Source organism: Salvelinus fontinalis, chromosome 26 (assembly GCF_029448725.1).
Source record: "Salvelinus fontinalis isolate EN_2023a chromosome 26, ASM2944872v1, whole genome shotgun sequence".
NCBI lineage: Eukaryota > Metazoa > Chordata > Actinopteri > Salmoniformes > Salmonidae > Salvelinus > Salvelinus fontinalis.
In genome coordinates, this window is record NC_074690.1 from 37,564,534 (window position 1) to 37,580,586 (window position 16,053).

Below are 16,053 nucleotides of genomic sequence, written 5' to 3' on the forward strand. Positions count from 1 at the left end.
TGGCAGCGCTTTGCTGCAGGAGGGTCTTGTGCACTTAAATCGATGGCATCATGAGGGAAGAGAATGTGGATATATTGAAGCAACATCAAGAAGTTAAAGCTTGGTGGAAAATGAGTCTTCCAAATGAACAATGATCAACATTTTTAAAGGTTTGGCAGAATTGCTTAAGGACAACAAAGGCAAGGTATTGTAGTGGCCATCAAAGCCCTGAACTCAAAAGAACATTTGTAGGCAGAACTGAAAAAGCATGTGGAAGCAAGGAGGCCAAAAAACCTGACTAAGTTACACCAGCTCTGTCAGGAGGAATGGGCCAAAATTATCCCAACATAGGAAGCTTGTGGAAGGCTACCCAAAACATTTGACCCAAGATAAACAATTGATAAGGCAATGCTACCAAATACTGAGTGCATGTAAACTTCTGACCCACTGGGAATGTGATGAAATTAAAGCTGAATTATTCTGACATTTCATTCTTACAATAAAGTGGTGATCCTAACTGACCTAAGACATTGAATTTTTACTTGGATTAAGTGTCAGGAATTGTGAAAAACTGAGTTTAAATGTATTTGGCTAAGGTGCATGTAAACTTCCAACAATATCTATTTCATAAAATCTGAAAGGCAAGGGGTGGCATTTGGTTAACTTGTCACGAATCCCTTTGATTTGCACCGAGTTGGGTGAATTTGACTTCAGATTTTTACACTTCACTTTCGGAATAATCTCCACAGCACAAACTGGTTCCTCTTGGTCAATTCAAAAGGGCCGATAGAGGACCTTTAACTGAAGAATGTTCTTTTTTCTATGATTGCGTACAGGGAGTGTCTACAGTAAGACACCTTGGTAAAGGTTATGTAAAAACTGAAAGACGTGGGGATTAACTGGAGAGCCATGTCAAAGTGATTGTACCTATAAGCTGAGTGTTGTGGCTCAGGCTTCTTGTTGCAGCCAAGTTCAACTAAAAACTCTAGTGAACTCCGCACTTAAGTTGCCTTCCCTGCTGGGACAATTGTAGGTCTCTCCAGATAATTTGCCACTTCAACTGCTTTGTCATGCTTTCACAACTGCAGGCATCGTCAGGGCACTAGTTGAAGTCTATTTCAGAAACACTAGCACCCATCTAGTGTGGCTCAGTCGTGAAACATAATGGCCGAGGCATAATACCAGGATTACTCTGCCAATGCAGCGGTGCTATGACTGGAGGTATAGGAGTGTACTTTAGCCTTGTCAGGTTAGAACAGGAACACGATTTTAACAGTGGGTTTCTGCTCTGTAAGCATAGTTGAATTGTCCAAGCTCTAACATGTTATAATTTAAGTGCATAATTTACTGTCACTGCATCACCGCACAATTTTAACCAATGACCTGCTCGCAAAACCAAGTTGAACTTCCACCCAGTATAGCTTCAGATGCTTAATGAGAGACTAAACCAAAGAACCATTGTAAGTATTAAAGATTTATTTCAAATTAAGTCAGACACTACAGAGTCAGGCATGCATGGTAGATGGCTGCCCACCTCCCAGGAGTCACAGCTGGCCACCGGTTCAGACCTGAAACAAATACAAAAAATTACTTACAGGTCAAAGACATAATGCATATCCAACAAGAAACTTTCAAATGTTCATTGGGGAGGGATAAAAGCAAACCCATTCAATCTTCTCAGGCCGGTAATTGTCAGTGACGACAAGTGGTCCAATAAGACCGGCATTTTTAGTTATTCCATGTTGCCCTGAAAAGATTAAGTTGTAACATTTAACCTAATTGCTGGACACAGAAATTAAGGCATCCCAATCTATTGCTCTGGGACAATAAGTAAACATTTTAGTGGGGGTGCACAAAGAATAGTAGTACCTGATGCAATTCCACGCGTCTTCCGGGACTCACAGCTGGAGTCACAGCAGCCACAGAGGGTACTATGGTAGGGGTCATCAATGAGCACCCAACTGGAGGGGGAAAACAAGCACATGAAGAGTAGTAATCAGTTACTACTTTAACTTGCTAAAAGTACCTCTAAAATATTTAAATTTGTCTTTATAACATGTATGCATTATTCTTTTTACCCATGCCCTTTCACATAGTGGCAGGCCTTCTTGCTTGTGTCAAGGCCACTGGGGTCCCAAGCCAAAAGATTGCAGTGAATATACACCTGAGAAGAGATTAAGGACATTACTGCACATTTAAGAGGTGTCAAAAATGTCAATCATGTAGATTAGTACTCACTTCCTTGCCAACGGCGAACTTGAAGGCTTGCAGAGACAAACGGATTTCAGAGGCTTTCTGTCTTGGTTCAAACTTTGAATTTGAAGTCTTGCTAGCGACAAGACATCTGAGGAGAACAAAACATTTGACAATCACTAATGATTCTTTAAAAAAATCCAGATTCACCTGGAGCAAAAGCACTAACAGCATCCTGCTGTATAGCCCAGTGGTACATACCCCTTGGTGATGATGGGGTGCACCGGGCCCTCAGACTGCAGGTCTGGTGTTGTGGTTGCCACACACTCCTCCAACAGTAGTAGCAAGGGCTGATGGACCATCTCCTCCACTGCAGCAGAGATGTGGATGAAGGAGCCCAGGGGATATTCCCTAGACAGATGTGGTCCAGAGAAGTCATCTGTAGGATGCATATCATGTGGTTAGGCTTACATCTACAGGATTCAAGTTGTATACTTCAGGCAGTGTCAAACCTACCCTTCATAAGTTCCATGTGGAAGACAAGATCTCCTTGACCATATGTATGAAACACTGGATCAAATATGCGAGGCGCCCAGTCTGCAGGCCTACACAGACCCAGGAAATAGATTAAACATTTAGCCAAGAGTCAGTTGTTCATGGTTAAAATTGTTCCAGTCCAGCATTAGGACACTTGAGCCAACATTAATAAAATAGAAACATTTATTCTTGAGTATGCAAACAGCCACAAATCACCTTTCATAGGCACAAACCACTGGATGAGAGAAAGACTTTAGTTGAGCTTTGGGACCAGACATATAGGTCAGCTCATTCATGTACATCAATGTGTCCCCAGTCACCTGTAGTGAGGTAGAAGGGACAGGGGTTAAACACCACTGCTGACGGCCAAATATACATGATATCACTTACGCTAAAACCTACCAGTCTCCTGAAGTTACAGTCACTGAGTTCCACTTGAAACATGGCCTCCCCAGCAGAGATACTGCTTGGATAACAGCCTCCCAGCCGGAGGAGTGAGGTGTCCATCTGTGACTGGGCTGCCCCCCATCTCAGGGTGACTGAGTCAACACCACAGTCCACCTTCAGATCTGCCAGGAGGAAAATAAGAGTCTGTCTATTTATAGTCTCAAATATAAAACGCAACTTCTGCTACGTTGCCATTCGTTTTTTGATTGTCAATGCCCACTTCCAAAACAGAATAAACAAAGAAAATAATATAACACATTACCATCCTGTGCCACAATGGTCGCAACAGCCATGCCTAGGAGGACCGCACTGTGCCAAAAGTAAGCCTTCATGACTAAATAGTATTTATTGAATGACAATGTTCAGTTGAAGAGACTTATTTATACCTGCCAGCAAGCACTCAAGTTAATCACTGTCATCAGTGTGTTTGCTGTTAACAACCTCCAGCTGCAGGCGATCAATCACTGATTTGGAAATCGTTATGAACTCATCCAATTCTCCTAACTTATTTATTATCAGATAGGCTGCATTGACACAGGCAATCCAATTCAGATCTTATTTTTCACTTGTTTGATTTTTGACCAATAAGCAATGAAAAAGAGCTATTGTGAAAAGATCTAATGTGATTGGTCAAAAGACCAATTACTGGGAAAAAATATCAGAATTGGGCTGCCTGTGTAAAGCAGCCATAGTTCCTAAAGCAAAAGGATCAGTTGGTTTTCATTGCAACGATATCGTTGAACAGTAACATCAAGCACATGTAATCTATAAAACTGAGATAGTGGTTTCTATCGGTAAAGAAAATGGTTAAAAACCGAAACCTTTTATTATGGTGGAGTGCTTTCACTCAGTCATGTCAGATCAGTGATTAGCTCATGGAAAGAAGCAAACAATAATGCATTTTCAAAGTATTTGTACAGGGACAGAAAGATTAGCCTCGTAGAACCAACTTCTCTGGTTATTAACAACCTATGTGGCATTGATATGAGTCAGAAACATTCATAATCGTGTCAAAATGGACTACAAAGTGTACATAGGATCAATTTGGTCATAAAGTCAGTCTCGTCCAAAACAAGATTTGGAAGTGAGTACGTCACAATGGGTTGGGTATGGATTACTTGCATGCCCACTTTTGCCAATGATGTCCAGTTGCCCAGAGACAATAAGGTGTGGTCCGCCACCCAGCTGCCATGTGTTGTGGACATGTTGTCAAGTCTGCAACGTACGGTGAGGTATTGCTGCCACTCAGATTTTTTTCCTTTATACAATTATTACGAGATAAGATCACGTTATTACAAAATAATTAAATATCTCGTTATAACGAAATAAGCCATTAGCTCATTATTACGAGAAAGATGACATTACTATGAAATAATCTGGTTGCACGTTATGAGAACTATTCTACGCCTTTATTATGCTGAAATGTTAGCAAAGGCTACTGGGCAGGCTTGGCTTCCTTTCGTGCACAGGTTGACATTATGAGTTGGTCAACTTTTATTTTCTCCTCGGTTTTAGGCATTGGGAGATATTAGTGTCACTGTTCAACTATTGTCTTTCTCTCTCTTTGAGTCAACTACTCAACACATTTTTTGCACTGCAGTGCTAGCTGGCTGTAGCTTATGCTTTCAGTAGTATAATCATTCTCTGATCTTTTGATTGGGCAGACAAATCAAATCAAATCAAATGTTATTTGTCACATACACATGTTTTTTTTTTTTTTCTTTTTTTTTTTCGGGGGGTGGATCAGCTTAATATTGCGGAAAGAATGTTGCTTCCAATGTAATTGTCTGCATCATTTCCAATCCCCCATATTTTTTGGGGTAAATATATATATCCTTTCACGTATGCATACATATACACATATATACATACACATACCTACATAGACATACATACTTTTTTTAAAGAGTATATCTTTATTATTATTCCCAGCAAACCCTACCACCGATCCCCCAATTGGAGTAAACTGATAAACATTTCTGTTTTTACCTTCAATTTATACATCTTATACACATTTTACAGACACAGTCTACTTTATAATAGTTCTCTCTTGTTTGTTCTTAGTCCTTCCTCTATTTCTGTTGTCCATCCAGTTTGATTTCCACTTGTAACTGTGCTATTTCACAATAGCTCCGCACCTATACACATTTCACAGATCCCGTATGCCCTACATTGTTTATCTTGTTATTAGTCCCACCCTTCAGCTCCACTCAACCTTTCCCATCTATCTTCCAACATCATCCATTTCGGATTTTTATTTGCCATATATTTTTCAACTGTGCTGTGATGCTTCACAAAGGATTTGAATCTTCCTATTCTCATAGCTTCCACGGATTGTAAATAAAAAAAATAAACATTTTTGCTAAAATAATTATTATATTATTGATTGATTGACTATGGCTTTTCAAATCCCCCAGTATTGCTATCTGTAGCGTTAGTTCTACGCAAATGTTGCAATTCTTCAACCATTCCTGGACCTGTGACCAAAAACGAGCTACATGCGGACAATACCAAAATAAATGGTCTAATGACTCTGCCTCCTCACAGCAGAATCTACAGAGCTGAGAAGATTGTATCCCCCATATATATAACATTCTATTAGTTGCAAGAATTTCGTACAATAATTTAAATTGAAAAATTCGAAGTTTTGAATCCGGCGTTGTTTTGCGTATCAATTCATAAACCATGTGCCATGGAATAGGTACATCGAAAATCTCTTCCCAACTATTTTGCAATTTATATGGCACAGCTGTAAGTTTTTTGGTCCTTAAATGAAATTGGTATATGTTTTTATTTATCACACTTTTCTTTAACCATTTATGTTCTTTAATATAAGGCCGACATACAAGTTCCTTACTTTTATCCCCTTCCACCTGCCTCTTCCATTTTTGTGGTAATGCTGCAATTAATTGGTTGTAATGTTGGGTAGAGCAGACATTTCCATATGTCTGTGTTAGCTGCATGTGTGACATTACTCCACCAGTCCTATTTATGATATCATTCACAAAAATTATACCTTTTTTAAACATTTCTTCGATAAATACAGTTTTTTTATCAATTACTATATTTGAATTTAACCACAAGATTTGTTATACTATTTGTTCCGTCCTTTCAGGAAATTGCAACCAACTTTCTAAGGCTTGTTTAAAAAATAAAGATATTTTGGAAATTATTTCCTTTTCAAGCAACCGAAAGTGAGCAGGTGTAATCTGAATAAAGGGAAAAAGGCCCTTCTTGAACATAGGATGAGCCATTCGTACCAATCTACTAGAGAACCAGTTTGGATTTAAGTATAACTTTTGTATGACTGATGCCTTTAGTGAGAGGTCTAATGCTTTAATATTTAATAATTTCTGCCCTCCGAATTCATATTCGTTATATAAATAGGCCCTTTTAATTTTATCTGGCTTGCCATTCCAAATAAAATTGAATATTTTTCGTTCATATAATTTAAAAAGCAGGTCACTAGGTGTAGGCAAAACCATAAGCAAATAGGTCAACTGTGATATGATTAAAGAGACAGGTATTTTCCTTTCCATGGTAGCAAGATCTTATCTATTTTTGCTAACTTTCTATAAAAATTTATTGGAGTGAGATCATTTCTTTCTTTTGGGATTTGTATACCGAGTATGTCCACATCACCGTCAGACCATTTAATTGGTAAACTACATGGCAATGTAAAATGTGTATTTTTTAGTGATCCAATACGTAATATGGTACATTTATCATAATTTGGTTTTAATCCAGAGAGGATAGCAAATGTATCTAGATCCTCTAAGAGGCCGTGGAGAGATTCTAGTTGTGGTTTTAAAAGAAAACATGAATCATCAGCGTACAATGACACCTTAGTTTTTAGGCCCTGGATTTCTAATCCCTTAATATTAATGTTTGATCTAATTTTAACAGCTAACATTTCGATGGCAATAATAAATAGATATGCCGATAGTGGACAACCTTGTTTTACTCCTCTAGATAGTTTAAAACTTTCTGAGATGTAGCCATTATTTACTATTTTACACCTAGGGTTACTATACATAATTTTTACCCATTTTATAAGAGATTCCCCAAAATTGAAATATTCTAGGCATTTATATATAAACTCCAGTAGTACTTTATCAAAAGCCTTTTCAAAATCAGCTATGAAAACCAGGCCTGGTGTCCCCGATATTTCATAGTGTTCTATTGTTTCCAGTACTTGCCTTATATTATCTCCAATGTATCGTCCATGTAAAAAACCTGTCTGATTAGGATGAATAATATCTGACAAAACTTTTTTTATTCTATGCGCCAAGCATTTTGCTAGGATTTTTGCATCACAACACTGAAGTGTAAGAGGTCTCCAATTTTTTAAATGGACTGGATCTTTATATATACCACTTGGGTCCTGTTTCAGTAATAATGATATCACACCTTCTTGTTGCGTGTCTGATAATCTATCATTTATATAGGAGTGGTTAAAACAAGCTAATAATGGTCCTTTGAGTATATAAAAAAAATGTTTGTATACTTCCACTGGTATGCCATCCAGTCCTGGAGTTTTCCCATCCTTAAAGGCCCCAATTGCATCATGTAGTTCCTCCTCTGTAATTAGGCCTTCACATGAGTTTTTCTGTACAGATGTTAATTTTACATTATTATTAGGGAAAAAATCCATACAATTAGTTTCAGTTAGTGGAGATTGAGGAGACTGAAACGAAAACATATTCTTAAAGTACTTTACTTCCTCTTTCAAAATATCATTTGGTGAATCATGCGTGACTCCATCATTTGTAACAAGTTTTAATACGTTTTTTTTGGTAGCATTTCTATATTGAAGATTGAAAAAGAATTTGGTGCATTTTTCCCCATATTCCATCCAGTTCGCTTTATTTTTATAATATATTACACTGGATCTTTCTTGAATAAGTTCCTCCATTTCTTTTTGTTTTTCCTCTAACTTATTCTGTGCCTCTATGGTACCGTTTTTATTGTTATCTAACTGTACTGTTAGTCCTTCAATTTCCTTTGTTAATATGGACTCTTTTGATCGAAATTGCTTTTGTTTTATAGATGAGTACTGAATTGCATGGCCTCTAAAGGCACACTTAAAAGTGTCCCATACAATATGGGGATCTGCTGTACCTATGTTATGTCTAAAAAAGTCAGTTATAAATTCTTCTGTCCTAGTTCTAAACAATTTATCATCTAGTAGGCTTTGATTAAATTTCCAATATCCTCGCCCACGTGGAAATTCTGTAAGAGTAATATATATGCCAATTATGTGATGGTCCGACCGCATTCTGTCCCCTATCAAACACTTTTTAACTTTTGGTGCCAGAGAGAATGATATAAGAAAGTAGTCAAGGCGACTAGCTTGATTAAGCCTCCGCCATGTATATCTCACTAGGTCAGGGTATTTAAGTCTCCATATATCCACTAATTCTGATATATCCATGACATTCCTGATTTCCTTAAGTGCCTGAGGGTGATAGTTTGTAGTGTGATTTCCTTTCCGGTCCATAGAGGTATTTAAGACCGTATTAAAATCTCCCACTATAATAATAGAGTCTAGTGTTGCTTGTAGAGTTGATACATTCTTATATATATTGTCAAAGAAGCTTGGATCATCATTATTCGGACCGTATAGGTTAATAAGCCATATATGTTTATTGTCCAATAACATATTTAAAATAATCCATCTACCTTGAGGATCTGTTTGGACAAGTTGCACATTTGGATCAAAGTTATTATTAATTAAAACCATCACCCCTTTTGAATTTCTTTGCCCATGGGAGAAATATATTTCGCCCCCCCATACATACATGGTTAGCAGATGTTAATGCGAGCGTAGCGAAATGCTTGTGCTTCTAGTTCCCGACAATGCAGTAATAACCAACGAGTAGTCTAACCTAACAATTTCACAGCAACTACCTTATACACACAAGTGTAAAGGGATAAAGAATTTGTACATAAAGATATATGAATGAGTGATGGTACAGAACGGCATAGGCAAGATGCAGTAGATGGTATCGAGTACAGTATATACATATGAGATGAGTAATGTAGGGTATGTAAACATTATATTAAGTGGCATTGTTTAAAGTGGCTAGTGATACATTTTGATCATACATTTTTACATTGTTAAAGTGGCTGGAGTTGAGTCAGTATGTTGTCAGCAGCCACTCAGTGTTAGTGGTGGCTGTTTAACAGTGATGGCCTTGAAATAGAAGCTGTTTTTCAGTCTCTTGGTCCCTGCTTTGATGCACCTGTACTGACCTCGCCTTCTGGATGATAGCGGGGTGAACAGGCAGTGGCTCGGGTGGTTGTTGTCCTTGATGATCTTTATGGCCTTCCTGTGACATCGGGTGGTGTAGGTGTCCTGGAGGTACACGTCCCCGGTGATGCGTTGTGCAGACCTCACTACCCTCTGGAGAGCCTTACGGTTGTGGGCGGAGAAGTTGCCATACCAGGCGGTGATACAGCCCGACAGGATGTTCTCGATTGTGCATCTGTAAAAGTTTGTGAGTGCTTTTGGTGACAAGCCGAATTTCTTCAGCCTCCTGAGGTTGAAGAGGCGCTGCTGCGCCTTCTTCACCACGCTGTCTGTGTGGGTGGACCAATTCAGTTTGTCCGTGATGTGTACGCCGAGGAACTTAAAACTTACTACCCTCTCCACTACTGTCCCGTCGATGTGGATAGGGGGTGCTCCCTCTGCTGTTTCCTGAAGTCCACGATCATCTCCTTTGTTTTGTTGACGTTGAGTGTGAGGTTATTTTCCTGACACCACACTCCGAGGGCCCTCACCTCCTCCCTGTAGGCCATCTCGTCGTTGTTGGTAATGAAGCCTACCACTGTAGTGTCGTCTGCAAACTTGATGATTGAGTTGGAGGCGTGCATGGCCACGCAGTCGTGGGTGAACAGGGAGTACAGGAGAGGGCTCAGAACGCACCCTTGTGGGGCCCCAGTGTTGAGGATCAGTGGAGTGGAGATGTTTTTACCTACCCTCACCACCTGGGGGCGGCTTGTCGGGAAGCCCAGTACCCAGTTGCACAGGGCGGGGTCGAGACCTAGGGTCTCGAGCTTGATGACGAGTTTGGAGGGTACTATGGTATTAAATGCTGAGCTGTAGTCGATGAACAGCATGCATGAACAACATGTCAGTTCATGCTGCAAGAGCTCTGATAGGTTGGATGACGTCCTCCGGAAATGATCATAATTACTGTTTATGGATGGGGTGAAAACCATGAGCCTCCTAGGTTTTGTATTGAAGTCAATGTACCCAGAGGAGGACAGAATCTAGCTGTCCTCCGGCTACACCATGGTGCTATCCTATAGAGTGCTGCTGAGGCTCCTGTAGACATTCATTTAAAAACAGTGTGTTTTACTCAATTATTTGGTGATGTAAATATATTTAGCATAGTGTTATCCAAAAATGATAACTTTTTTAATGTTTCACTATTAGTATTTGTATGAAATACACTGAGGAAGATGGTCCTCCCCTTCCTCCTCTGAGGAGGCTCCACTGGTGTGAGGTGTATACTTTTGTTTAAGACTACCAAGAAACACTCTGTGTGACCCTGATTAAGCACACCACAGTGAAATGTTTAATAACAGCCACACCTAACCTTCACAAAAGTTTCTCAACTTTATTAGGGTAATATCAAAAGAAAGTCAAGCTATTGTTTACAGGGAAAATACGAGCAGGCTATTACATTGCAGGAAACACACATTGAATGACACCCACCTGTCTTGATCAATGAGAATATTTGAAATAGATAAGATTGCGACATACACATTGTTGTGGGTGGGGTTATATCCTGCCTGTTTGGCCCTGTCCGGGGGTATCGTTGGATTGGGCCACAGTGTCTCCCGACCCCTCCTGTCTCAGCCTCCAGTATTTATGCTGCAGTAGCTTATGTGTCGGGGGGCTAGGGTCAGTCTGTTATATCTGGAGTACTTCTCCTGTCTTATCCGATGTCCTGTGTGAATTTAAGTATGCTCTCTCTAATTCTCTCTCTCTCTCTCTCTCTCTCTCTCTCTCTCTCTCTCTCTCTCTCTCTCTTTCTTTCTTTCTTTCTTTCTTTCTTTCTTTCTTTCTTTCTTTCTTTCTTTCTTTCTTTCTTTCTCTCTCTCGGAGGACCTGAGTCCTAGGACCATGCATCAGGACTACCTGGCCTGATGACTCCTTGCTGTCCCCAGTCCACCTGGCCGTCCTGCTGCTCCAGTTTCAACTGTTCTGCCTGCGGTTATTAATTGCCAACTGACATTTATTCCTGAGGTGCTGACCTGTTCCACCCTCGACAACCACTGTGATTATTATTATTTGACCTTGCTGGTCATCTATGAACATTTGAACATCTTGGCCATGTTCTTTTATAATCTCCATCCTGCACAGCCAGAAGAGGACTGGCCACCCCTCATAGCCTAGTTCCTCTCTAGGTTTCTTCCTAGGTTCTGGCCTTTCTAGGGAGTTTTTCCTAGCCACCGTGCTTCTATACCTGCATTGCTTGCTGATTGGGGTTTTAGGCTGGGTTTCTGTACAGCACTTTGAGATATCAGCTGATGTAAGAAGGGTTTTATAAATACATTTGATATGATTTGATAGAAATGCAATGTTTTTACATAGGTAGACACTGGTTTGGTGCGGAAGATGATGAATATGAGGTTGAAAAGTGGCGGAATTGCTCTTTAAAACTGCAATAATTCCTCTCCATCCTATGGTAAAATTAGAAGAATTGCATGAAATCTGTTATAGAATTGCTCAATTTTCTCTCCGCCGCATGGCAAAATTTGTAGAACTGCAGAAATGTGCTTTAAAACTGAAAAGTTTATCCCTGTCCCATGGCAAAATGAGTAGAATTGCTTGAAATTTGTTGTAAAACTGCAAAATGATCTCTCCGCTCCATGGCAAAATTAGTAGAATTGTAAATTCCCTTTAAAACGTAAATATTTCTCTCCACCATCAAGATGGGGGCAATAAAAAATGTTTGCATGCTTGGTGGGGGGCCCCTCTGTCCTCGTTTGCTTCACTCACTACCGAGTTCCAAACTGCCTCTGGAAGCGTCAGCACAAGAAATGTTAGTCGGGAGTTTTCATGAAATGTGTTTCCAAGGCCGAGCAGCCACACACAAGCCTAAGATCACCATGCACAATGCCAGTGGTGTAAAGTTCACAGCAATTGGACTCTTGAGCAGTGGAAACGGGTTCTCTGGAGTGATGAATCACACTTCACTATCCGACAGACAAATCTGGATTTTTCTGGATGCCAGGAGAATGCTATCTGCCCGAATGCGTAGTGCCAACTGTAAAGTTTGGTGGAGGAGGAATAATGTTCTGGGTCTGTTTTTCATGGTTTGGGCTAGGCTCCTTAGTTCCAGTGAAGGGAAATCTAAACGCTACAGCATACAATAACATTCTAGACGATTCTGTGCTTCCAACTTTGTGGCAATAGTTTGGGAATGGCCCTTTCCTGTAACAACATGAAAATTCCCCCGTGCACAACGTTTTTTAAAGTTAACTTTATAACAAGTATTTTACCAGAAAGTAATTATTTGCAAAGCGGAACCTATGTCTCATAAAATACGGTAGATGGACAACGGACGGAACAGTGACTTACACAGGAAATAAAGTTTAATCAGAAGGTTTGCTCAATTTGACAACAATACCACAAAATTATAATTGTGGATTAGGTATTTCATCTTAAATTGATTTAAAACGTATTTAAGGTCAAAATGCTGATCAAGGTTAAGGTAAGACCAGCCATTTAATTTGTGGCTATGCCCTCTACTTTACAGACTTTATGGTCGTATCTCACCATCGTCGAGCTAACGTTAGTTGGATTGTAATATTATACGCAACGTACACGTATGTTAGTTATACATATCTTTGGTAAATGTATTGATCTGAACAGCGCTAGTTATATAGTGGACATTACAGGTCATTGGCTTTGAACCGTCATCCCCGTATAGCTACAATGTTGTAACAACAGCCATGTTAGCTAACTAGCTAGCTACGTAACGTTAGTTAGCTAGTTAACGTAATTTTTCTGTCTCAGACTCTCACTGGCAAAGAAATAGAGATCGACATTGAGCCCACAGACAAGGTATGAAACATCATTACTTTGAAGGTTGATTTTAATCTAATGTATTTTCTTTCTATGTGTAATATAAGGATTAAGTTACCCATGTCAGTAATACTTATAATAATTATATGGGCTCTTGTACACGTATGAAGGTGGAGAGAATTAAAGAAAGGGTGGAGGAGAAAGAGGGGATTCCACCTCAACAACAAAGATTAATCTACAGTGGAAAACAGATGTAAGTGATAAACCCTTCCATCACAATCATGTCATGAAACATCTGCTCCCTTTAACACCAGAAGCGCCTGGCCTTTCTGCCTATAAGTACCCTCTAGAGCAGTTGTTCCCAAACATTTTATAGTCCCATACCCCTTCAAACATTCAACCTCCAGCTGCGTACCTCCTATAGCACCAGGGTCAGTACACTCTCAAATGTTGTTTTTTTGCCATCATTGTAAGCCTGCCACACACGCACACTATATAATACATTTATTAAACATAAGAATGAGTGTGAGTTTTTGTCACAACCCGGCTTGTGGGAAGTGACAAAGTGCTCTTATAGGACCAGGGCACAAATAATAATAAATCATTTTGCTCTTTATTTAACCAACTTGTTCATCGAAAATTGTGAATAACTTAACACAGGTTAATGAGAAGGGTGTGCTTGAAAGGATGCACATAACTCTGCAATGTTGGGTTGTATTGGAGAGAGTCTGTCTTAAATCATTTTCCACACACAGTTTGTGCCTGTATTTAGTTTTCATGCTAGTGAGAGCCGAGAATCCACTCTCACATAGGTACGTGGTTGCAAAGGGCATCAGTGTCTTAACAGCCGATTTGCCAAGGCAGGATACTCCGAGCGCAGCCCAATCCAGAAATCTGGGAGTGGCTTCTGATTAAATTCAATTTTGACAGAACCGCTTGTTGCAATTTCGATGAGGCTCTCTTGTCATCCGTTTTGGGAAAGTACCTGCGTAATTGGGCACCCAACTCACTCGTGTCACATTTGACATTGTCCGCAAGCTTGAGTTCATTTGCACACAAAAAAAATTATACAATGATGGAAAGACCTGTGTGTTGTCCTTTTTGATGCAGACAGAGAAGAGTTCCAACTTCTTAATCAAAGCCTCAATATCCATGTATAAATATAACATCAATAGTTATTTGTTAGTCATGGATATGTTTTAAATTATTCTACGACGTCCTCATGAAAAACATAGACCTAAAGCCAATTTTCGACACTTCCAGCCAATGACCCATCAACATTATAACAGTCTAATAAATACATTTAATATATGTAATCAGAAGAATAATCATTTGGTTGGGTTTATAAAGGTCTTAGCAAACATTAGAATACTAAACAATTATTTCAAAGAGCGTAATAGCATTTTCATCAGTTTGTCAAAACTAAGAAACACTAGTTCAAGTCCATCACAAATAAGTCCTTCATAATTTAGTTTTGTCAGGTCTACAGAAACATTGTGAAAATAAGAATATTTATTTAAACGAAAACAGAATACCATATTTTAAGTTTATTATGTTACTTATCTTTGCTTAGTAGCCAGAGAAATGCTGCCCCCTAGTGGGCATGTGCTGAGTGCATGGACAGCAGATATTCTTTTAAAAAGTGAAATTTGGAAATAGAGTTGCACCTCTTGAATTTTGCGTTATTTGATAAACGTAAGCGTCACAGAAACTGCACAATATGATCTTTCTGATACTATATAGAAATCAAAACGTTTTACCTGCATGTGATGATTTGATGAAGTGATGCTACTTTCCCTGCATCTGTCAATTACACAAAATGTGCCCGTCTCTGTGCAATTTGGGAACTGATAATATTGTCACTCAGACTGTCAATTTAATCTTGTCTATAGGCTGTCTTATTACGTGTGAAATGAGTTTCGGTATAGTTTAGGTGTAGTTTCGATGGGCTGGCTGCGTAGGCTGACTGGCATCGTTCCTTTCTTTCTCCTCGCTCATCATCTTGGATATAGTCAAGGATGTGTTTTGCATTATTCTAAAAGCCTAATGCAACACGTAGCATGTTTTAGTTGCCCTTACAATAAATACGATTTAATAATAGTTATAGTAAATAAAACAGTCCCGTATCAACCAGCAAAGCACGCGGTCAAATTATTAAAATGAGAGCCAACGTCGATAAATAGGCATAACACAAACTCATCATTACACTATTATTGTTCTAAATTAAATCAACTTGTTCGCCCTCCTTATCATTTAGTTAGGCCTATTTTAAATTAGATTGTGAAGGAATGTGCAATTATGGCCCATTCATTCAGTGGGCTGGCATCGTTTGAGTCCCTTGGCTCAACAACTTGGATATTCAAGGATATGTTTGGCATTATTCTAAGGACCTACTGCAACACGTAGCATGCTTTCCGTTCAAGTAAATAAGATCAAGTGCATTTGTTTTATCTGCTCTGACTTAATCCCATCCCTCTCAGGAACGATGAGAAGACAGCTGCGGACTACAAGATCCAGGGAGGCTCAGTGCTGCATCTGGTCCTGGCGCTAAGAGGAGGGCTAGTCTGCCACTGTTCCAGCATACACCTCATCGCCTAGTGGGCAGAGTTTGTCATCGTCACACCATGTTGCAACACAGAGCAGCAATTTGGACTGCTATAATGCCTCTGTTTTTGTAACCACCCATACACTGTTGGAATTTAAGTAAGTGGGACACAAGTTGTTTTTTTTTGCTTGTGAATAAAAGGTGGAATGTACTGTTTTCCTTTTGAAGTACATGCATGGCTGCTATTGCACAAGTGTGTAATTTAGCAGTGCCTTGTAAAACAACTTTCCATATAGGCAGTTATGAACTC

General features: G+C 39.4%; 2 protein-coding genes across 2 annotated transcripts; one reads left to right on the forward strand and one right to left on the reverse strand.

Moving 5' to 3' along the window:
- Positions 1 to 1,435: 1,435 nt before the first annotated feature.
- LOC129824547 (zona pellucida sperm-binding protein 3-like) lies at positions 1,436 to 3,495 on the reverse strand. Its single transcript, XM_055884234.1, has 10 exons — positions 3,419 to 3,495; positions 3,112 to 3,278; positions 2,926 to 3,029; positions 2,689 to 2,777; positions 2,434 to 2,611; positions 2,218 to 2,323; positions 2,058 to 2,143; positions 1,849 to 1,940; positions 1,644 to 1,726; positions 1,436 to 1,547 (listed from the first exon to the last, which is right to left on the reverse strand). Exons 1-10 carry the CDS (start codon positions 3,486 to 3,488, stop codon positions 1,542 to 1,544), a joined length of 981 nt encoding a protein of 326 aa, XP_055740209.1. The 5' UTR covers positions 3,489 to 3,495; the 3' UTR covers positions 1,436 to 1,541.
- A 9,220-nt stretch (positions 3,496 to 12,715) lies between these two features.
- Positions 12,716 to 15,954, forward strand: nedd8l (NEDD8 ubiquitin like modifier, like). The gene is made up of 4 exons (XM_055883776.1): positions 12,716 to 12,884; positions 13,190 to 13,237; positions 13,369 to 13,451; positions 15,679 to 15,954. The coding sequence occupies exons 1-4, from the start codon at positions 12,867 to 12,869 to the stop codon at positions 15,794 to 15,796; spliced, it is 267 nt and encodes an 88-aa protein (XP_055739751.1). The 5' UTR covers positions 12,716 to 12,866; the 3' UTR covers positions 15,797 to 15,954.
- The last annotated feature ends 99 nt before the right edge of the window (positions 15,955 to 16,053 follow it).